This window comes from Notolepis coatsorum (assembly GCF_963971535.1).
Source record: "Notolepis coatsorum genome assembly, chromosome: 9".
NCBI classification, from domain to species: domain Eukaryota; kingdom Metazoa; phylum Chordata; class Actinopteri; order Aulopiformes; family Paralepididae; genus Notolepis; species Notolepis coatsorum.
This window is the reverse complement of record NC_140173.1, coordinates 82,475,526-82,499,366: the sequence shown is the minus strand read 5'-3', so window position 1 is coordinate 82,499,366 and position 23,841 is coordinate 82,475,526. Positions and strand designations below refer to the sequence as shown.

The 23,841-nt window shown below is 45.4% G+C and overlaps 1 protein-coding gene across 1 annotated transcript in view; it reads left to right on the top strand.

Annotated features, from left to right (window-relative positions):
- Window positions 1-202: 202 nt before the first annotated feature.
- The window catches only part of LOC311234685 (protein FAM177A1-like), a gene marked incomplete at its 3' end in the record, with an annotated part of 43,617 nt that continues 19,978 nt past the window's right edge, over window positions 203-23,841 (top strand). The window contains exons 1-4 of the mRNA XM_084321929.1: window positions 203-276; window positions 15,109-15,232; window positions 15,817-15,929; window positions 16,502-16,568. Of these exons, the coding sequence (XP_084178055.1) occupies window positions 205-276; window positions 15,109-15,232; window positions 15,817-15,929; window positions 16,502-16,568 (376 nt within the window). The 5' untranslated portion in view covers window positions 203-204. The remainder of the gene's footprint in view (window positions 277-15,108; window positions 15,233-15,816; window positions 15,930-16,501; window positions 16,569-23,841) is intronic.

Genomic DNA, 23,841 nt, shown 5'->3' with positions numbered 1-23,841 from the left:
AATTCAGCCATGGGGTGGGTGGCGCTGCAGCCATTGGGTTCTTGCCTTATCCACTCCAGTTGCTGGGTTGTACCGTAGGTGGCGGTATGCGCCTTTCTGTGGTTGCGCCCCGCCATTCACTCCAAAGAAGAAGACGATTATTATTATTTTGAAACCTAGAAACCGGAAACACGGTCGCTAACTTCCACAGGAGAGCCTGACGTCATGGCCGAGCTGCCGCTGTACCTCACTAATGTCAACATCTCACTGGGACAACAAACCATGGACCCCGACAAGGTAACATATTATTTATTACCATCGTATATATCTCTGTGTAGCTCCCGTTTGGTGTTATCTGGTCGCTGTATCTAAAACGAGACAACTCTTAACTAGCTGGCTGATTAAAGCAGAGTTACTTCCTTGTTAGCTCAGAGGCTAACTAACGTTAGCTAAGCATAGCCAGTGTACATGGTTCACCCTTTCACTGTGACAATACAGTAGGTTAACCCTTTCACTGTGACTATACAGAAGGTTAACCCTTTCACTGGGACAATACAGAAGGTTAACCCTTTCACTGTGACAATACAGAAGGTTAGCCCTTTCACTGTGACTATACAGAAGGTTAACCCTTTCACTGTGACAATACAGAAGGTTAGCCCTTTCACTGTGACAATACAGTAGGTTAACCCTTTCACTGTGACTATACAGAAGGTTAACCCTTTCACTGGGACAATACAGAAGGTTAACCCTTTCACTGTGACAATACAGAAGGTTAGCCCTTTCACTGTGACAATACAGAAGGTTAGCCCTTTCACTGTGACAACACAGAGACAATACAGAAGGTTAGCCCTTTCACTGTGACAATACAGAAGGTTAACCCTTTCACTGTGACAATACAGAAGGTTAACCCTTTCACTGTGACAATACAGAAGGTTAGCCCTTTCACTGTGACAATACAGAAGGTTAGCCCTTTCACTGTGACAATACAGAAGGTTAGCCCTTTCACTGTGACAACACAGAGACAATACAGAAGGTTAGCCCTTTCACTGTGACAATACAGAAGGTTAACCCTTTCACTGTGACAATACAGAAGGTTAACCCTTTCACTGTGACAATACAGAAGGTTAGCCCTTTCACTGTGACAATACAGAAGGTTAGCCCTTTCACTGTGACAATACAGTGTGAGGTTTTGCCCGCTGCTCACCACCTTTTCTCTGTTTCTTTAAAGCCTACTGTTAGAAATTCCCTTCTCACTCACTCTCTCTAGCCCCCACCCTCTCGTTCTTTACTCTCGTTTACTCTCAGTGGCCACACCTGGACTATTATCAATTACCTCTCGCACCTGTGGTGGCAGGCTAATTAGTTCCCCTGTGGGCTTTAAATACCAGGGCTCTTCCCCTCGTTTCGGCGTGGGGTCGTGTTGTATTCATGCTGAGTCATATTCTCTAACATCTAGACTCTTTCGGGAGATCCTCTGGTCTACCAATGCTGTAAGATGGATCTCTCCAGCCTTAAGATGTTTGCTCCAGCCTTCGTCTGCTGTCGCCGTAGCCTGTGGAGGAGACTGTTCTGCGCTCTCTAATTCTCTACGGGAGGTATTCCAGTGTTCCACTCCAGACCAGCGCGCCAGATGCGCTCAAGCCTTCGCCACCTGCCGCCGTTTGCCTGGAGGGAGACACTGTACTGCGCTCTCTAATCCTCTACGGGAGGTATTCCAGTGTTCCACTTCAGACCTTCGAGCTTGGCACGCTCCTCCGTACCAGCGCACAGACGCGCATCTTCCAGACCTTCGAGCTTGGCACGCTCCTCCGTACCAGCGCACTGACGCGCATCTTCCAGACCTTCGAGCTTGGCACGCTCCTCCGTACCAGCGCACAGACGCGCATCTTCCAGACCTTCGAGCTTGGCACGCTCTCCAGACCTCAGCGCGCCGACGCGCATCTTCCAGACCTTCGTGCTTGGCACACTCCTCCTCGCAGACGCACCCCGAGGCGTCTCTCGGTTCCGACGCGCACACCAAGGTGTGGCGCGCACTCTGTTCCTCGGCTCCGACAGCGGCTACCCGGTGGACGACATCCTCGCCACCGCCACTGTTCCGACGCGCACACCAAGGTGTGGCGCGCACTCTGTTCCTCGGCTCCGACAGCGGCTACCCGGTGGACGACATCCTCGCCACCGCCACTGTTCCGACGCGCACACCAAGGTGTGGCGCGCACTCTGTTCCTCGGCTCCGACAGCGGCTACCCGGTGGACGACATCCTCGCCACCGCCGCTGTTCCAGCACCCTGTTCCTCGGCTCCGACAGCGGCTACCCGGTGGACGACATCCTCGTCACCGCCGCTGTTCCAGCACCCTGTTCCTCGGCTCCGACAGCGGCTACCCGGTGGACGACATCCTCGCCACCGCCGCTGTTCCAGCACTCTGTTCCTCGGCTCCGACAGCCAGCCACCCGGTGGCGTTGCCCTCGCCCCGCTGCTGTCCCCGTACCATTACGCATACGCCTGGGTGAGTTTTGATTGTGATGTCACTCACCCAGCGTAGTGCCCTTGCCCCCGTTCCCGCTGCTGTCCCTGTACCTTTACGCATACGCCTGGGTGAGTTTTGATTGTGATGTCACTCACCCAGCGTAGTGCCCTTGCCCCCGTTCCCGCTGCTGTCCCTGTACCTTTACGCATACGCCTGGGTGAGTTTTGATTGTGATGTCACTCACTCAGCGTAATGCCTTTTGCCCCCGTTCCCGCTGCTGTCCCCGTACCATTACGCATACGCCTGGGTGAGTTTTGATTGTGATGTCACTCACCCAGCGTAGTGCCCTTGCCCCCGTTCCCGCTGCTGTCCCTGTACCTTTACGCATACGCCTGGGTGAGTTTTGATTGTGATGTCACTCACCCAGCGTATTGCCTCCTTTAGTTCTCACTTAGTTATTAGTTTGGACATTTCATCTCCCACTCTGTTTTGTTCTCTCGTGGATATTATTTTGGACATTTCATCTCCCACTGTGTGTTTATTCACACGAAGATAGTATTTACTTTGTTACTTTGTTATTTGGACTGTTCTGCATCTGCTCTGTTTGTTCCCTTTGAATATTAACCCTCTCCTCTGTTCTGCAGAGCGGCCCAGATGTTTTCCCACCAGTCCCCAGTTCCTCCCTGTCCCCAGCCCGCCTCCGCGGTTCTCTGTCCCCAGTTCCTCCCTGTTCCCCAGCCCGCCTCCGCGGGCCTCAGTCCCCTCTGTCCCTAGTCCTCTATCCCTAGTTCTCCTAGTCCCTAGTCCTCTATCCCTAGCTCTCCTAGTCCCTAGTCCTCTCTCCCTAGTTCTCCTTGTCCCTGGTTTACCTAGTCTCTAGTTCCTCTGTCCCAAGGCGTTCCCTTAACCTTCCCTTAGGCGTTCCCTTACTTTCCCATAGTGTTCCCTTTTCCTGCCCGCCTCTTAAAGGCACCTTACCTTCCCCTCTTGTGTTATTCCAGTGTTTTGTGTTTTCTCCCTTAAAGGGACAGTGCCCTTTTTCCCTGTTCACAATAAATATCTGTTTCTTGGCAAACCACCATACCTGTCTTGTGTTGTGCGATTGGGGTCGGTTACAAACCATAACAGTACGACCCCACCAAATCGACGACCCCAGCCAGCACAGACGGTGTATGTTGAGTTTGCCTTTTTTTTTTCTTGTTCCCTCTAGCTCCCCTGTTAGCCCTGTTAGCTCCCCTGTTAGCTTGTTAGTCTCCCCTCTAGCTCCCCTGTTAGCCCTGTTAGCTTCCCTGTTTGCCCAGTTTAGCTTCCCTGTTAGTCCTGTTTAGCTCCCTTGTTAGCCTGTTACTCCCCTGCTTAGCTTGTTAGTCTCCCCGGTTAGCTCCCCTGTTTGCTTCCCGTTTTGCCCTGTTTGACCCCCCTGTAGCTAGCCATGCCCTGGCGGCTAACCCAGTTTCCCTCTGCATGGCCCCGGTCTGCTAGCTTGGCCCCGGCTGTTAGCACAGCCTCTTTGTTAATGCAGCCTTGCAGCTGGCATAGGCCCTGTAACTAGCCAGGCCCAAGCAGCTAACCCGGTCCCTCTGCATGGCCTCCACTTTTTTTGTGTAGTTTATCCCACTGCTAGGACTGCCCTTTCAGCTAGCAAGGTCAGTTTTTCTCACACAGCTAGGACTGTCCTTCCAGCTAGCTTGTGCTCTCATGCTGGTCCAGCCCTGTCTGCCAGCCTAGCTCCGGCAGCTAGCGCAGCCTCTATGTTGATGTAGCAGTACAGCTAGCATAGGCCCTGTAGCTATCAGTGCCCTGGCAGCTACCCTTTCCCTCTGCTAGCCTGGCTCCGGCAGCTTGCGCAGCCTCTATGTTGATGTAGCAGTACAGCTAGCATAGGCCCTGTAGCTATCAGTGCCCTGGCAGCTAACCTTCCCTCTGCTAGCCCTTTCCCGGTGCTTCCATGGTTACCCCTTAGCTACCCTGCTTGCCCCTCAGTTCCTCTAGACCAGTTGCTCTAGACCAGTTCTCTAGACCCAGTTCCTCTAGACCAGTTCCTCTAGACCAGTTCTCTAGACCAGTTCTCTAGACCAGTTCTCTAGACCAGTTCTCTTGCCCAGTTCGCTAGACTAGTTCTCTTGACCCAGTTCCTCTAGACCAGTTGCCCCTCTGCTACCCTAGTTACCCCTCGGCGACCCTGTTTCTTTTGCTAGCCCCACTCTTGTGGTGGCTTCCCCTGCTGGCTTGGCCAGTACCTCTTGTTTTGCCCCCTGCCACTCTGTCTGTATTTGTTTTGGGTCGTCGGGTGGCTCCCGTTGAGGGGGGGGGTACTGTGAGGTTTTGCCCGCTGCTCACCACCTTTTCTCTGTTTCTTTAAAGCCTACTGTTAGAAATTCCCTTCTCACTCACTCTCTCTAGCCCCCACCCTCTCGTTCTTTACTCTCGTTTACTCTCAGTGGCCACACCTGGACTATTATCAATTACCTCTCGCACCTGTGGTGGCAGGCTAATTAGTTCCCCTGTGGGCTTTAAATACCAGGGCTCTTCCCCTCGTTTCGGCGTGGGGTCGTGTTGTATTCATGCTGAGTCATATTCTCTAACATCTAGACTCTTTCGGGAGATCCTCTGGTCTACCAATGCTGTAAGATGGATCTCTCCAGCCTTGAGATGTTTGCTCCAGCCTTCGTCTGCTGTCGCCGTAGCCTGTGGAGGAGACTGTTCTGCGCTCTCTAATTCTCTACGGGAGGTATTCCAGTGTTCCACTCCAGACCAGCGCGCCAGATGCGCTCAAGCCTTCGCCACCTGCCGCCGTTTGCCTGGAGGGAGACACTGTACTGCGCTCTCTAATCCTCTACGGGAGGTATTCCAGTGTTCCACTTCAGACCTTCGAGCTTGGCACGCTCCTCCGTACCAGCGCACAGACGCGCATCTTCCAGACCTTCGAGCTTGGCACGCTCCTCCGTACCAGCGCACTGACGCGCATCTTCCAGACCTTCGAGCTTGGCACGCTCCTCCGTACCAGCGCACAGACGCGCATCTTCCAGACCTTCGAGCTTGGCACGCTCTCCAGACCTCAGCGCGCCGACGCGCATCTTCCAGACCTTCGTGCTTGGCACACTCCTCCTCGCAGACGCACCCCGAGGCGTCTCTCGGTTCCGACGCGCACACCAAGGTGTGGCGCGCACTCTGTTCCTCGGCTCCGACAGCGGCTACCCGGTGGACGACATCCTCGCCACCGCCACTGTTCCGACGCGCACACCAAGGTGTGGCGCGCACTCTGTTCCTCGGCTCCGACAGCGGCTACCCGGTGGACGACATCCTCGCCACCGCCACTGTTCCGACGCGCACACCAAGGTGTGGCGCGCACTCTGTTCCTCGGCTCCGACAGCGGCTACCCGGTGGACGACATCCTCGCCACCGCCGCTGTTCCAGCACCCTGTTCCTCGGCTCCGACAGCGGCTACCCGGTGGACGACATCCTCGTCACCGCCGCTGTTCCAGCACCCTGTTCCTCGGCTCCGACAGCGGCTACCCGGTGGACGACATCCTCGCCACCGCCGCTGTTCCAGCACTCTGTTCCTCGGCTCCGACAGCCAGCCACCCGGTGGCGTTGCCCTCGCCCCGCTGCTGTCCCCGTACCATTACGCATACGCCTGGGTGAGTTTTGATTGTGATGTCACTCACCCAGCGTAGTGCCCTTGCCCCCGTTCCCGCTGCTGTCCCTGTACCTTTACGCATACGCCTGGGTGAGTTTTGATTGTGATGTCACTCACCCAGCGTAGTGCCCTTGCCCCCGTTCCCGCTGCTGTCCCTGTACCTTTACGCATACGCCTGGGTGAGTTTTGATTGTGATGTCACTCACTCAGCGTAATGCCTTTTGCCCCCGTTCCCGCTGCTGTCCCCGTACCATTACGCATACGCCTGGGTGAGTTTTGATTGTGATGTCACTCACCCAGCGTAGTGCCCTTGCCCCCGTTCCCGCTGCTGTCCCTGTACCTTTACGCATACGCCTGGGTGAGTTTTGATTGTGATGTCACTCACCCAGCGTATTGCCTCCTTTAGTTCTCACTTAGTTATTAGTTTGGACATTTCATCTCCCACTCTGTTTTGTTCTCTCGTGGATATTATTTTGGACATTTCATCTCCCACTGTGTGTTTATTCACACGAAGATAGTATTTACTTTGTTACTTTGTTATTTGGACTGTTCTGCATCTGCTCTGTTTGTTCCCTTTGAATATTAACCCTCTCCTCTGTTCTGCAGAGCGGCCCAGATGTTTTCCCACCAGTCCCCAGTTCCTCCCTGTCCCCAGCCCGCCTCCGCGGTTCTCTGTCCCCAGTTCCTCCCTGTTCCCCAGCCCGCCTCCGCGGGCCTCAGTCCCCTCTGTCCCTAGTCCTCTATCCCTAGTTCTCCTAGTCCCTAGTCCTCTATCCCTAGCTCTCCTAGTCCCTAGTCCTCTCTCCCTAGTTCTCCTTGTCCCTGGTTTACCTAGTCTCTAGTTCCTCTGTCCCAAGGCGTTCCCTTAACCTTCCCTTAGGCGTTCCCTTACTTTCCCATAGTGTTCCCTTTTCCTGCCCGCCTCTTAAAGGCACCTTACCTTCCCCTCTTGTGTTATTCCAGTGTTTTGTGTTTTCTCCCTTAAAGGGACAGTGCCCTTTTTCCCTGTTCACAATAAATATCTGTTTCTTGGCAAACCACCATACCTGTCTTGTGTTGTGCGATTGGGGTCGGTTACAAACCATAACATACAGAGACAATACAGAAGGTTAGCCCTTTCACTGTGACAACACAGAAGGTTAACCCTTTCACTGTTACAACACAGAAGGTTAGCCCTTTCACTGTGACAATACAGAAGGTTAGCCCTTTCACTGTGACAATACAGAAGGTTCAACCTTTCACTGTGACAACACAGAAGGTTAGCCCTTTCACTGTGACAATACAGAAGGTTCACCCTTTCACTGTGACAATACAGAAGGTTAACCCTTTCACTGTGACAATACAGAAGGTTAGCCCTTTCACTGTGACAATACAGAAGGTTCACCCTTTCACTGTGACAATACAGAAGGTTAGCCCTTTCACTGTGACAATACAGAAGGTTCACCCTTTCACTGTGACAACACAGAAGGTTAACCCTTTCACTGTGACAATACATAGACAATACAGAAGGTTACCCTTTCACTGTGACAATACAGAAGGTTCACCCTTTCACTGTGACAATACAGAAGGTTCACCCTTTCACTGTGACAACACAGAAGGTTAACCCTTTCACTGTGACAATACAGAATGTTAACTCTTTCACTGTGACAATACAGAAGGTTAACACGGAGCTAATGATGCTAATGATGGAGCATCGCCGTCGGTTGTGTGATAGTAAAGGGTTAACCTTCTGTATTGTCACAGTGAAAGGGTTAAATGGCAACACACTTACCTTCAACACAAAGATGAAGGAATACAGAATGTATATAAGTGACATGTGCTGTTCGATCAGTAACTATATTTTGTGTGTATTTACTATTTGTATGTCATGTATGTCATATATGTCACTATGAAATGTCACTACTTACCGCAGACAGTACTGTACTTGCAAATCTGGTATGTCATAAATGTATATAGATGTAGCAGTACTGTCTATCTGTATGTCATGTATGTCATAAATGTATATAGATGTAGCAGTACTGTCTATCTGTATGTCATAAATGTATATAGATGTAGCAGTACTGTCTATCTGTATGTCATAAATGTATATAGATGTAGCAGTACTGTCTATCTGTATGTCATGTATGTCATAAATGTATATAGTAGCAGTACTGTCTATCTGTATGTCATGTGTGTCATATATGTTATGATGAATTGAAAATGGAGGACCCTGATGTAAACAAGACGAAAGTCTTTCTCTGGTCTGCATCCCCTTAACAATTGTGTGTATTGAGCTGTACTGTATTGTACCCATTCTGCAATCTGTTAATAAAGTTTTCAATCAATCAAACCATTGCAGAATGGGTACAAGAATACAGTACGGCTCAATACACACAATTGTTAAGGGGATGCAGACCAGAGAAAGACTTTCGTCTTGTTTACATCAGGGTCCCCCATTTTCAATTCATAGTGACATTTGACATACATATGGCCTGTGTAGACTAAACTATGCACAGAATTATGTCAGTCTACAAGGTCCGGATTCTACATGGTCCGGCAATGTAGACCTTGTAGACTCCACTAGAGACCAATTATCAGTGAATGTTCATGCATTTTTAAGAAGGGCTACTTCCACAAAAAAACAAAGAACTCACCAAAACATCTCAGTAGCACCAAATCTAAATGTTCTATTTCATATATGGAGATTCATATTTATTTATGTATTGCATGCATTTCTAAATTTTTTTTGGTCTTAAATAGTTTCAAAATATCAGTAATTTCTGAAAATAAATTACAAAACGTTTTTGGAAAATAGCTCTTTATTTGATTAACATAAAAAAGTTTTTTCTATACAGAGATATCGACATTGGTAAATATCGGTATTGGCCAGAACAGCAATATTAATATCGGTTAAATCAGAAAATGAGTTTTGGAGCAATTCCATGAAAATGTCAACCTCACCATGAAAAAGAAAGTTAGAGGATTGAGGTTAGGGATGTCCCGATCCGATCACGTGATCGGAATCGGCGTCGATCACGTGCTTTTCAGAGGATCGGGGATCGGGAAAAAATAATAATAAAAATCGGCAGTCAAAAAAAGAAAAATTTTATTCAACAAACATGACCATGTCCACGTCTTAAACTCATACGGAGGCCTTAGTTTTGGTTTTAAATTACATATAATATATCATCATTAATGTATTTATTGTCACACAGAGCAGAATAATTGTCCACAACAAACACATTCCCCTTTAATTTTCACTGTTGCAACAAACACCCCTTTAATTTAGACGCTACACGCTACACGCTCGACCACATCACAACAACAGTACAACACGTCGCTCCCGAAACACGGTTAATATCCACTGACTTGAGCAGCTAGACTTAATGTCAGAGGTTTGGAACTAAGCATTTTAAAATAGAAAGTCAAGCCAGTTGCAATGTTTGCAAGGAGGACAGGCGAAGTTTTCAGACTAACTTTTCACCTGGAGGATAACGTTACGTGACTGAGGATTATCGTCGGCGTTTCAGACCAGAATGGACCATTACGTAAGTCGAACACTGAATGTATACTAATGTGCAAACATATATTGAAACTTTTAATATTTCTCATATGAAGCAGAAGCAGATTTCTCAGGGTGAATGTAATAACAAAAGCCTCCGCTCTCGCGCCCCGGACTATTATAGGCAACAGATGGGCTTGTCTCGCTCTGCCAGTTTCTGACAAAAATGCGTCAAAATTGATTACTAATGTGAAAGATCGGATTGGAAACGATCGGATCGATAGATATTTAAAATCACATGATCGGGATCGGATCGGAAGCAAAAAAAGGCGATCGGGACATCCCTAATTGAGGTGTTCACGAATCTGATCAAAACTGACCCAGGACTTGTCCTCTGGTTGGAAGTGCAAAGACCAGGCCCGATTTTTCATCAGTTATTCTGATTTGTTCAGGCACATCGTTGATAAATTGAATCTGTGTGATAGGCTATGTTACGTCCACCTGATGAACGCTGACAAGCATTGGGATTTAACGACTGTGTAGCCTAGTGTGTACACCAGGGCTCCAGACTAACTTTTTCCACCACCGTCCCAGAACCGTCCAGAAAATAAAAATGAATTAAAAACAATTAAAATACATTAAACTGGTAAAATAAATGCATTTGAAGTGTAAAATAATAGACTTAAAATGCTGATAATAAATCACTTGTCATAAATGCCATTTTGAATCTAGATTAATTACAGAAAATTGTGAGATCAATTAGTTACTTTTTTTTAATCTATTGACTGCACTAGTTAAAACAAATGCTTTTTAATACATGGAGACAAAGTGCTTTCGCTTTGTAGAGTTTGTCTCTATTTTACTTTTGTACTATAAGTTTACCCCACGGCAACGAGCACCTATCCCTTTTAATTTATTTCCTTGGAGCCAAAGTAGTGTTCTTTTTCTTCTCATTTTCATTGACTAAATAACAGTAATTAAATAACCTAGCCTACAAAAACAATGACAATAACTTGCTTGCCCTGCTGTACCTGTCCTGTGGGTTTAATCGGGGATGGCTGGGTAGATCTTTGACAGTCAAGCTGGGTGGGTCTGACGCACGCAGCTGTCCGCATCAACTGTAGTGTGGGGAGAAAATCACTTTCACTGACGGCTCATATTCCTTTTGTTTCTATATAAAACTGCTTCCAATTAACTGCCTAGCTTTCAGTGTCTCGTGTTGTTATGTTGCTGAAGTCTGACGCGCAGCTGTCAGGATCACTGCGGGGAGAAAGATGTACAATGACGCACCGCAGATTTTCCCCCGAGCGCAGCAGATATATGGCCCTCTATAACACTAAGCAATGCGCTACACATTTCATGACTTTAAAAGCCTAAAAGCCTGCGTGTAGCCTATATTAATGACGAAGATTCAGCGCTTATAAATATGGTATGATTAACGTAACGTTAACTTGAACAACATATAGACTGAAACTGAATGTTAATATTGAATCGGACAATATTGAATACTGAATGTTAAAATTCAGGTTGAACTTTATTTGAGGATATAAAAAAAAATATATATATATATATATAAAAATCTTTTTTTTTATAAATTTTTTTAATTAAAATGTTTTACTTAAAAACGAAGGTTCGAATGTCCGTTTAATCAGATTAATCACTTTAAACAAATTGAGGATTTAGTTTGAGCATATAATTTTTTTTTTTTTATTAAAAACGAAGGGTTGAACGTCCATTCGGAAAAACCCTGACGAAGTTTGAATCCCAAAAACAGGCTTCGGGGACAGCCTTACCATACATATTATTTATATTTAAATTACTGTTTTCATTTTTACGTTATTATTATTATTATTATTATTATTTTTTAAACATTGATCTTAACTGATCACTGTGACTTTATGTGCTTTTATCGTTATATATGCCTATGTTTGTGTACAGCACTTTGAGCTACATGACATGTATGAAAGGTGCTTTATAAATACTTACTTACTTACTTACTTACTTACTTACTTACTTACTTACTTACTTACTTACTTACTTCCTTACTTACTTACTTACTTACTTACTTATATTATTCAAATGAACCTCAAACATGTTCCGTTGTGATGTCACAGTATGATGTCATAATAGAACATTCTAGAACATTTGTATCTATTCAACAATTCTCTCAGAAGATCTCATTGTGCATCTTGAAACAGGACTCCTGACTAATAGACTAAACAACACATAGACTGAAGCCTGCATTTCTCAACCAAGATGTCTTGGTTTAGCTGTGGAAAGGTGAGTGTCCACAACGGCTAGCTAGCTGTTCTACTTGAATACTGAATGTTAATATTGAATCAGACAATATTGAATACTGAATGTTAATATTGAATCAGTTAAAATTCAGGTTGACAGGGGCTGGAAAGTTGATTTAATGAAATTAATGAAATATTTATTTTATTAAAAACGAAGGTTCGAACGTCCGTTTAATCAGATTAATCACTTTATTCGAATTGAGGATTTAGTTTGAGGATACATTTTTTTTTTTTTTTATTTACATTTTTTTTATTATTAAAAACGAAGGTTCGAACGTCCGTTCGAAAAACCCTGACGAAGTTTGAATCCCAAAAACATAAAAGAAAAAAGAAATTGTTGAAAAAAAAAATACGCACAGCAGATTTTTCCCCGAGCGCAGCAGATATATGGCCCTCTATAACACTAAGCAATGCGCTACACATTTCATGACTTTAAAAGCCTGCGTGTAGCCTATATTAATTAAGAAGATTAAGTGCTTATAAATATGGTATGATTAACGTAACGGTAACCTATCTAGCTGCCGGTGCCCGACTCACTGACATTGCATTACCTTTTGACTTGGATGCGAGCAACAGAATGCGATGGTCGATAAATATCCTCAGCGACGTCTTGCAGGTTTGAGTGACGAATGGCAAGTTCTGATGCGAGTGGTCGATAAATATTTCCTACCGCAGGTGATATTTTGCGGGTCTTGTGCAGTCGTCTCGCGAGACGCGCACCGATTGACACAGCGATATGAACTTTCTTTGTGACTTAACAACACACATTCGCAATGTAACGTCCGTCACGGTAACGTCCATAACGCTTGTAAAGAATACAAAAAATAAGACCAGAATGACTAATTGTTGCTAATATGTCATCTTTATAAAAGTTAGCTTTGCTTAGGAAGTTTGGTTGACATTGCATTCCAGATGCATGTTTTATGACAACTTTTCCTGGAAAACGTTATGGATGTTACATTCGCTGTCCCATAGAGGGGCATTATAACAGCATGCTTCACCTGCCAATGGAAAGACACAAAGTACATAATTGATTCACATATTGATACAGCCCTTCATGACCAAAGGTGAGGTTAGAAAAATATCCGTTGATTTTTATTTTGCCATTCTGGCCATTCAGAAAGTCATACAATTAGGTTAATCGAAAAATACATTTTTACATCATTGTGTCTCCTCCTGTAGTGTGGGAAAACATGCATTCGCATAAATATTACGATCAAATCTATTTTGTACTTCAAAATATAGACCTTGATGATACATTTTAAATTGGTTTGGTTATGATCATGTTATTTAAAATGTTTCATGGTGAGGTTGACATTTTTATGACATAGACGATAATAAGATATACAAATATACAGTACTGTGTATGAGGAAGAGATCATAAAAAAAGTACATTCGAGGGGGAAGAAACTGTACATTGGAGGGGGTTGGGTGGGTGGGGGGGGGGGGGTTATCATTACGACAGCAAAGGGTTAAACCAAACCATCTCCGTGGTGGTCAGATCAATATCGGAGCAGCCCTAGTCTCCACTGGCCAGGCTTTAGCCGTGCTGTGGTCACAGTGAGTGTCTCCAAACCCAACCATATCATATCACAGTGTTTCCCATTAATTACCTAGACTGTGGCGGCCCGCGCCACCGTTTTTATAATGAACCGAAAATATATGTATGTTAAAATTATAATTTTAAATATAAAGTTTGCCAATATGGATGTATCAGTAGTATTGGCAGTGGTAGTAGTCGTAATAGTAATCCAGTATATATCTTTATTTTCTAAAATAAATCCTCTATAGTCGATTTTGTGTTTTGAGCACAAAGTTCATCATAGATCTGGCCTCTTTATTTGCTCTCAAAGTGCACCAGATTAATGCATTTAACTTTCAAATGTAAACGGGGGAGAATGCCCCCGGACCCCCCTAGAGGGTCCGAGGTTCACCCACCACAGTCTCACAAAATCCTGTGGGAAACACTGTATCATACCATACTATTGATTGATTGATTGAAACTATTTATTAACAGATTGCAGAATGGGTACAGTATGGCTCAATACAAACAACTGCTAAGAGGATGCAGACCAGAGAAAGACTTTTGTCTTGTTTACATCAGGGTCCCCCATTTTCAATTTCAATTCAAAGACATTTATGACATACAAATATAAAGTCTGTACTGTGTAAGAAAAAAATAAAGATCATAAAAAAAAATATATACATCCGAAGGGGAAAGAACTGTACATTGGAGGGGGGTGGGGGGGATTTGGACATTTAACAGGGCCAGTTTCTAATTGCAGCTACCCGTAGGTGCTCTTTGAGATTGGTTTTGAAGGAGGGTAGGGATTCACATTCCTTTACAGCTGTGGGTAGGGCATTCCACTTTATTGTGACATAATTGCGAAATGTGTTTAGTCCCTTGTTTGAGCCGAATCTGGGTTTAACATGATTTGTGGAGCTCCCTCTGGTGTTGTGGTCGTGGTATTCACTGACCTTTGGGAAGTATTTCGACACGTACATACATGGATATCTTAGTGGTGTAGTGTATCTTGTAGACCAGGCCCATTGCAAGTTGCTGTACTCTGTCGTCTACTCTAAGCCATCCTAGGTTGTCAAAGTGGGCAGGGGTGAGGTGGGTTCTAGGAGTCAGGTCAAGCAGTAGTCTGACCAGTTTGTTTTGTGATGTTTGTAATCTTGTTTTTAGGGCTAGCCCCATCCAGGCTGAACATGGCTAATGGAGACACAAACCCAACCATACCACACCATGCTAGACCGTGGCTAGCCCCAGCCAGGCTGAACACGGCTAATGTCAAGTCAAGAGTTTTATTTGTCACGGCATACAAGTATACAATGAAATGCGGGGGGTCTTGCCCCGCAACGATGTGCATAATACAATAGTAATATATAATAAGAATCCAATAGAACGACATTGTGCAATAAACAAGTAAACAAAGTAGGGCATATCGGTATCTGTACATGAGTTATTTACAGAGCATGGTAGGTCATGCTAGGTCATGCTAGTGGAGACAAGGCATTAGACGACAGCAAAGGGTTAAACCAAACCATCTCCGTGGTGGTCAGATCAGTTCAGATTCTTTACACAAACTGGTTCCATCCCATAATGATGATGATGATGATAGTGTACTGTTTGATATGATGATGATGATTCTAATGATACATTGATCTTATATTATTATTATTATTATGAGCTTTTACCTGCTGGATCATGAATAAAAGATGATGTTTTCCCTTGTTTTCAGAACCCGCGGGGCGTGAAGGAGTTTGAGAGTGTGGAGCTGGGCGAGCTGGGCGGAGACGGGGACGGGAGGCGGGGGCAGAGGGGGAAGGTTCCTCGGAGGACCATCTACTTCAGTGGTTCCCAAAGTCGGGGTCGCGACCCAAAGGTGGGCCGCGAGCAGCCACGGGTGGGCCGCGAGATGATTTAAAAAAAAATAAAAAATAAATAAAAAAAATAAAAAAAAATCTTTTTTTTATTTTTATTTTTTTATTTTTTTATTATTATTTTTTTGTCAGGCCACTGAACTTAGAAGCAGGCCAGGACAGTGTTTCTAGTTGTATTCTAAAATTATATTCTATTGTATTCTAAAATGTGACTATATAGTTTTATATTAACTTAATAAATAAACAAAAACGAAAAATCTACTTATTTCAACGAACATTTCAAACTAAATAACAGATTATGCACATAAAACGCTGAAAACAACCGAAGCAACAATAGTATTTTAATTAAGCTATTATTATTATCATTATTATTTTGCAACAAGTTAGCCCTCTCATAAATAGCACATATAAATGAATAACTAACTTGAACTAACTTAATAGGATTGAAGTGATATTTGGCTTAAAAAATCGGTCGCCTGGCAAAAAAAAAAGAAAAAAAAAGCCCGACGATGTGCATTGGGCCGCGGCTCTCTGACGCCTTATTTTCTGGGCCCTGGCCTGAAAAGTTTGGGAACCCCTGATCTACTTCACCAGCGGAGAGACCATGGAGGAGTTCAGCACCGATGAAGAGGAGGAGGAGGAAGAGCCTGTGAAGAAAGATCTCATGGCTCTAGATTCAGTACGCAAAATACACCAGAACACTACCACCACATAGGGCGGGGCGATATGGCCTACAAATAAAATCCCAGATTATTTTAAGAATAAATCCGAGTTACGATTTTAATCGATTTTTTTCTCTTGGGAGCAAATTAATTTAAAAAATGTTTTTATTTGACACAAAAAAAGTTTCAAACCAAGATGAATGTCCCTATTGGGATTAATAGTGCAATAACTTGCTTTTTCACCAAACTTCACTTAAAATAAATAAAAGGTGCATCTTGATCATCAAACCAGAATGAATTTAATTAATAAAGTGCAAATCTAACTTTCACCAAACATCACTTTTTGTAAAATAAAAGGTGACTCTTAAAAAAAATAAGTCAAGTCAAGTCAAGGGTTGGAGTGGGACGGAATTTGGAGATATTTGTTTAGGTCGGAACACATCAGAACACTGTTTCTGTCTGTCTGTTGTGTTTTAGTCCAAGCTGACCCGGGGTCTGTGTTCCTGTCTGTCTGTCTGTCTGTCTGTTGTGTTTTAGTCCAAGCTGACCTGGGGTCTGTGTTTCTGTCTGTCTGTCTGTTGTGTTTTAGTCCAAGCTGACCTGGGGTCCGTATTTCTGGTTCCACATGTGGAGAGCGGCCACCTCCACCATCTCAGGTACCATTAATTAATGTTCTGTAGCGTATGGCTCCGCTCGGCGTCACTCTCTGCACTGTACCTCGCTCGTGCACGCGCACTGAATAAAAAATTCCACAATGTACCTTTACATCCCAACATCCGTCTGACCACACCCCTATCAGCTTACCTTCATAAGCAGGTGTGTGGCCACCTACTCGCCTCCTTCTTCGCTTTCACCACAAGGAAGTGCCTTCGGAGATCCCCACTTGACGAGGTTGCTAGTAGAAGAAAGTTGGAAAACAAGAGATACGTTGACATCATATCTTTATTTTCTCTCTCACTATTTTCGAGAAAATACGGCGATATTGTCTTCGTTACTGGATTGTCTGGAAGATGATGATCATTCTACACCTCCACCGGGTTTTTTTGTATTAGGTGCTCACGCTGCTGGCATGGTTCCCAACTACAATCCTCCTTGCTGCGGCTGGATGGGGTAACACCCTCCAGCAACACAGCTGGACTGTAGTGACGCACCGATTGTTGTGAGAGCGGTGGGTTCCAGGTTGGGTGAGTAATGTTGGCTTGCGAGCACCACTTGTCTGTTAGTGCTATGGGGGCTAGCTGACAATGTTTACGAAAACCGGCCCCAGATTAGGGTCCTTTGTTCAGCCTTTTAGGCGACGGCGGAGGATCTTGGTTTGGAACCCATTATAGTCAACTAGTGGGCCACGACCAGTAAACTGGTGATCCCAGGATTCTCTGGACGAGTGGATGCTTCTCTGTCACCGTGTAGGCCCCATCTTTCATATACAAATGAGAGTATACCCTAACGAGGAAATGTGGGCATGGATGTTCGTTATCGGAAGATCCATGTTCAAGTCGGCTACAGCCCAGATGGGACTTGTGCTGGCTCCGCCGGGTGTCTGATAAAATCACCGTTGTAAACTGTGTTGGCATCTCTTTTTCTCTTCTCTCTTAAAAGGTGAGGAGGGTTTCAGAACTGTCTGATGTGTGGCTTGTTATATCGTTTGCATACGAGTTCAGGTGATAGCTGCTTAGCTTGCGTGCTAGTTGTGGCCTACCTGTTAGCCGCGCAGCTGTTAGCTGCGGCGTTAGCTCGCTGTGTTTACCAGGCTGGTATACGTTAACTTGTGGCTATCAGCCGATTGGCTGTTAGCTTAATGCTACACTGTTGAACGTTTTCTGTGACTATAACATGCTTTAAACACTCTGACTACGACGTCATCTTTGACAGAGGATGTTAGTCGAACCTACCCGGAGCCGGCTGGCGAGGACTGCGTCAACAAGGAGAACCGTAGCGGCGGGATGGAACAGCGACGCTGCCCGTGTTGCCAACACAGGATGCTGTGTTTACTGTCGGTGCCATGTTAGAGACTGCAGTTCGCTTGGTCTGCGCTCCCGGTAGGAAAAGGTCCTGACCAGACCTTAAAACGCGTCTTCTTCCTTGCCTTCTAAATGTTTTGTAATAACGATGTTTTCCAAAACGAGGGTTGCTGCACTACATTTAGGATACGATGCGAGTTGTGTGTGAATTGTCTTGTCACTAGGTATTAGCTTCTCCATGCAAATCGGGTTTTTGTTACATGTGTAAAAATGATCTGGTTTGTTGTGTTGAGAAACTTCATGTGTGTTCATGTACCGTGTACTCACAACTAAGGGGGTTAAATAACTTATAAAGCTATGCTTAGTGACATATGAGTGAAGAATGAATTCTTTTCTCAGCCTGTAATGACAATGAACAGTGTGTTCACATATTAACAGGTTTGCCTGTTCTACTGGCCGTATCAAGGGTAAGGTGGGAGGGGTGTTCCCCCCGGTTCCCTGGGCTTCCCCCCCTCCTATCAGACATGTTGTTTACAATATATTGTATCATTGTGTTGTAGGGATACGATGTAACCCTTAGCTTGGTTGCTGGGGTTGTGCTAAAACCGCTTGAGAAACTATATTTCCCTAAAGAAAAGATTGTTTGGTCACTTTTCGTGTGTGCTTAGCAAGGCCTGTGGCCGATACTAATCGAGAATTGTGTATTCTCTCATTATGAAAAACGGCGTTCCTCTGTAGAGTGTATTTGCCATTTTTTGTGGTGATGAAGGGTTGTGTGTATCTTGTGATCTACAACTGGGTTAGGTTGGCCACGGAAGCACATGTGTAAGTCTGGTACCGGGGCACTTAAGGGGGCCCTCTCTATTCTGTGTTTTTTCCTTAGTAAAAATCAGATAGCAGGTTAGCACATGAGCTGTGTGAAGCTGTTAAACGCTTCATGTAGCTGACTATGACTGTGTCATACTCTTTTTTGTCATTACATCGTATCATGGGTGTGGGGTCGTAAAGGGGTGAACTGGTAATCCTTTCCTCCCCCTTTTTCTGTTGGTCAGGGGTAAACCCACCTGTCCTTCAAGGTTCCTGTCACGTTGCTGTTCGGCACGTTACAGGGTAAGAGGGGGGGGGGGGGGGGAGTTTCCTGGTCCCACGCCCTGGAATATTGGGCGTGTGCACCGCAGAAATTCCCCCGCCATAGAGTACGTCACTGTGCGCGTCTCTGTTGGTAAGACTTCCGTGTGCTGTTCAGGTCCATAATGGATCTGGTTCAGGGAGTGGTCAGGGCTCCTCCTCACGAAGCTCCTACTCGGGCCTTCTGTGAGTTAGGACTCTCCTTCCCTGTGAGGGAGCCTCCTCAGAGTTCAGAGCCTCCTCCTCAGATTGTCAAGGTGAGTAGAACTTCAAAATGGAGTCCTGCTTTATTGTGTGTGTATTCGATTCAATTCGATTATTGAGTGTGTATTGGTTCAGTGCCTCCTCCTCAGAGAGCCCTAACCCACATGTTACATAGCTCAATGTTGCAATATATTCTTTTCAATCTATACAGCTCGCGTGGGAAGTCTCTCTGGGGATTTCCGTCTCCTCCCTATGGGAGGGGGGTGGGATGTAAAAATGTAAGCAATTTTTACCCTCAGTTGCGTCACGAGGGATTCATGTCAGTCTGTGTTCTTTCTTTTTTGAATAAAAAGAGGAAGGTACATGAAGCACGACGGCTCCGTGTCGTTCTCCCAGGCGACTTGGAGGAACAATGTTTGGTGTCTTGTTAGACTATCCATTGATGTGTTTGGGTCTCGACGCATACATGGTGCTGGCTCGGTGTGTTTCTGTTACGGGATCACACAGGGGCTAAGTGCGCCTTGGTTGCTTGTTGAAACGGCGTTTTTATAGGGCAACTGGGATGGAGTTTTGTCTCTTCCGAGCGGCAGTTTACTAGGTTGTCTCGATGAATTCTCGTTCATATCTGGGGGATGTTAACGGAATAGATCAGAACATATGTAGAGGGGTCTCACGCCCTTGGGGTGGGTGTTACATCCCAATGTATATATTCCCCAGTGTGTGTCTCCATGTGTGTGTGTTCTCCATTTTGTTTCCTCCCTCCAGCCATTGTTCCCTTCCCCATTGGTCCCTGCCAGGCCAATCCTTCCATTATTGCAACACAGCAGTGATTGGTGGTTGGCTTTCCAGACTCTAACACTCAATCCACACCCCCCAATCATGGATCACCCCACACCTGTTAAAACATGGCTTTCTCCCTTCAGTCTTTCTCTCTCTCTGGCATGAGGCTAGGCCTAGTGTTATTTTGTGGCATTGTACTTTGATAATATCCCTTTTTGTTTATAGGCCTTTGTAATAGTGAAAGTGCCTTTGTGATTGTATGGCCGCAGAGAGAGCATTGTTACCTATAGATTGTTTTGTTATGTTTCCATTTTGTTGTATGTATCATTAATGTGTTTTTCTCCTCCTTTCTCAGGAAGCACAGATGGGGTGAGCTGCCATTTCCTTTGGATATTGTTTTCTCCTGTTTTGGTTAGGTAAGAGTAGTTTAGGTAATGTAATTTCTTTTACCATAGATTAGATTGGGTTTATTTGGAGTATAGTGGTGTTTGTTTGTTGTTTTGGCCTGGGCTCACCCCTGAGCTACATGTGCTTCCTTTGCATCTTTCAATAAATATCATTGTTGTTTACAAACGTGGTCCATCTTTTCTGTCAACCAACTGTTATGTTACAGCCCTTTACCCTTAGACTCACGGGGGTCGTAACATAAATGGGGGCTCTGCCTGGATCTTGTAACCCGTGTTCAATTGTTGGTTGATGGATTTGGTGAACTGTGTTTGTTTACACTTGTATAGTAATTAATTGATTTGTGTGTAAAAATGGCATTTGTGTAAAAAAAAAAATGGCAGTTAGTACTTTTGATCTGGGGAAATTCTTGAGCAATCCTACTTGGGAAGCGCTAGATAGCTGCCGCAAAGCAGACTTAGTGGAGATTGCCACACATTTTCAACTCTCGGTTCAACAAAAGCATCTTAAGCAGGATATCAGGTGTCTTGTGGTAGATAAGCTGTTGGAGCAGGGGACGCTTGTTTTACCTGCGGTCTCTGATGAACATGCAAGTCCTCCTGGTGAACCTACAGAAGCACCGCCTTCTGAGGAGCAAGCCCAGGGTGCTGAAAAGGCAGGTGTGAACGTCACATTGCCACATTTTCACTTGACCTCTCCTGTGTCAACTGGGTCTCGAGAAGGGGCCCAGGTCAAGGTTAGAATAGCACGTCTCCAGATGGAGGCTCAGGAGAAGGCACAAGCACGTGAGGCGGAGTACCGGCTTCGTAGAATGGAGCTTGAGGCAGAAAATGAAAGGGCTGTTAACATTCGTAGGTTGGAGCTTGAGCATGAAGTGGAAAAAGAGCTCAGACTGCGGAGGTTGGAGCTGGAAGTCCTAAGGAGTGAATCCAACTATGCTACACCGACTCCTCCACAAGGCCCGGGTATGTCCTCCTCCACAGCTTATTCATCACACACTTTTGATATAAGTAAACACATTGCTTTGGTGCCTCCGTTCCGAGAGACAGAAGTTGATACTTATTTTAATGTGTTTGAGCGTATTGCTGCTTCATTGCGCTGGCCAAGAGAGGTCTGGCCTTTGTTGCTTCAATGCAAATTGACTGGTAAAGCCCAAGAGGTTTGTTCAACACTTTCCCTAGAAGATAGTCTATTGTATGATACTGTGAAGGCTGCCATCCTTCGTGCATATGAGCTTGTGCCCGAAGCTTATAGGCAGAGGTTTCGCAGTCACAAGAGAGCTGTCAACCAGACCTTTGTAGAGTTTGCTAGAGAGAAGGGAACTCTCTTTGATAAATGGTGTGCAGCAAGCAAGGCCTCAGATCTTAACTCTCTCAGAGAACTCATTCTATTAGAAGAGTTTAAGAATCGTTTGCCAGAGCGTATTGTAATTTACCTGAGTGAGCAGAAAGTGTCCACTCTGCAGCAAGCTGCTGTATTAGCTGATGAGTTTGCGCTAACCCATAAAACTGTGTTTGTAGATAGGCGTGACTCGTTTCTCCCCCATGATTTCTCTCAGAGACCTTCTGTCCCCAACCATTCAGAATTCACACACCCCCGACCAAGAATGTCACCTCCACGCTCAAAAGAGGAGCGGACATGTTACTACTGTCATAAATCTGGTCATGTTATTTCTGACTGTTTAACATTGAAACGTAAGCAGCAACCGTCCTCTCAGAACTTTAGGCAACCCAAAGGGGTTGGTCTGATTAAAATGGCACCTGATTCCGATCAACAGATGCACAATGATCAGGATGTTCTCGATCCTTGTTTCAGGCCATTTACTTCCAAGGGTTTAGTTTCCTTGACAGGGGATCCAAAAGATCAGTGTACAGTTCAGATCTTACGAGATACTGGAGCCTCACAATCCTTTATCCTCTCTGATGTACTACCTCTGTCTGAGAAATCTTCCTGTGGTTCTAGTGTCCTGGTTCAAGGTATTGAGATGGGTTTCGTGCCAGCCCCGTTACACTGTATTCATGTACAATCTGATTTGGTCACTGGTTTCTTTAAAATAGGGGTGAGACCTTCCTTGCCAGTTAAAGGCATTTCCTTTATCATGGGAAATGATTTAGCTGGAGGACAGGTGAACGCTGTGCTGGAAGTGTTGGATCACCCAGACACAGATTCTCTGCCTGATGACTTGTCACAGAACTTCCCTGAAGTTTTTTCTGCAAGTGTTGTCACTCGTGCTCAATTGAAAAAGAGAGGTGATGAAATGTATTTGTCTGACTCTGTTTTTGCTTCAGCTTTTGTCAGGGAGGAGTTGCTGGCTCCAACTTCTGATACCGCTGACAAACCACCGACTCATAGTAAGGTACCCCCACAGACAACTGTAACTAGTTCCGACGCTTTGAAGTTACCCGTTACTCGTGAAATGCTAATTACTGCCCAGAAGGCTGACCCTTCTCTTGCAAAATGTTTCTCTTCTCTTGAAATAGAACAGAGGAGAGAGTTGCATTCTTATTTTGTGGATGAAGGAGTTTTGATGCGTACATGGAGGTCCCATGGTACTAAACTGGCAGAGCATGCACAATCGGAGATAGGGCTACCAGATCAGGTACCAGACTGGAGCACTGTTTATCAGATTGTTGTCCCTGCAGTTTATCGTCAGCATGTACTGTTCTTGGCCCATGACCACCCTTGGTCTGGACACTTGGGAGTCACTAAAACGTACAACAGAATACTTCAACATTTCTTTTGGCCCGGTTTGAAGTCCGATGTAGCACAGTACTGTCGTACCTGTAGTACTTGTCAGATCACCGGAAAGCCAAACCAGGTAATTCCACCTGCTCCCCTCTGTCCTATACCAGCGGTCGGTGAACCATTTGAACATGTCATAGTTGACTGTGTTGGTCCGTTGCCAAGGACCAAAGCCGGCAATCAGTTTTTGTTGACAATAATGTGTACCGCCACCCGTTTCCCTGAGGCTATCCCTCTCCGGACCGTATGCAATAGACAAGAAGATAAGTGATACAGACTATGTGGTTCGCACCCCTGATCGTAAACGTCACTCTCGTGTTTGCCACATCAATATGCTTAAACCATATTTTTCCAGAGATAGTGTGCAGGTGAAGACCTCAGACCAGACAGCCGGACTGGCCGTCTCTGCTGTTGCCTCAACTCCAATAGTTCCGGACTCTCCTGACGTTAGTGGTGAGGACGTAGATGGCTTGGAGTTGCGCAATGCAGCCCATCAGGGTGCTAGATTGTCCAACACTGAGATGTTATTGAACCTGCCCACTCACTTAGCACACTTACCTGAGGAGCAGCGAGAGGACATCACAAATTTGATTCAGGCCTACATGGCTCTGTTTGGTGATGTTCCCTCCTGTACTTCTGTATTGGCCCATGATATTAAAGTTAACAATGCTGTGCCTATCAAGCAACATGCATACCGTGTTAACATCAC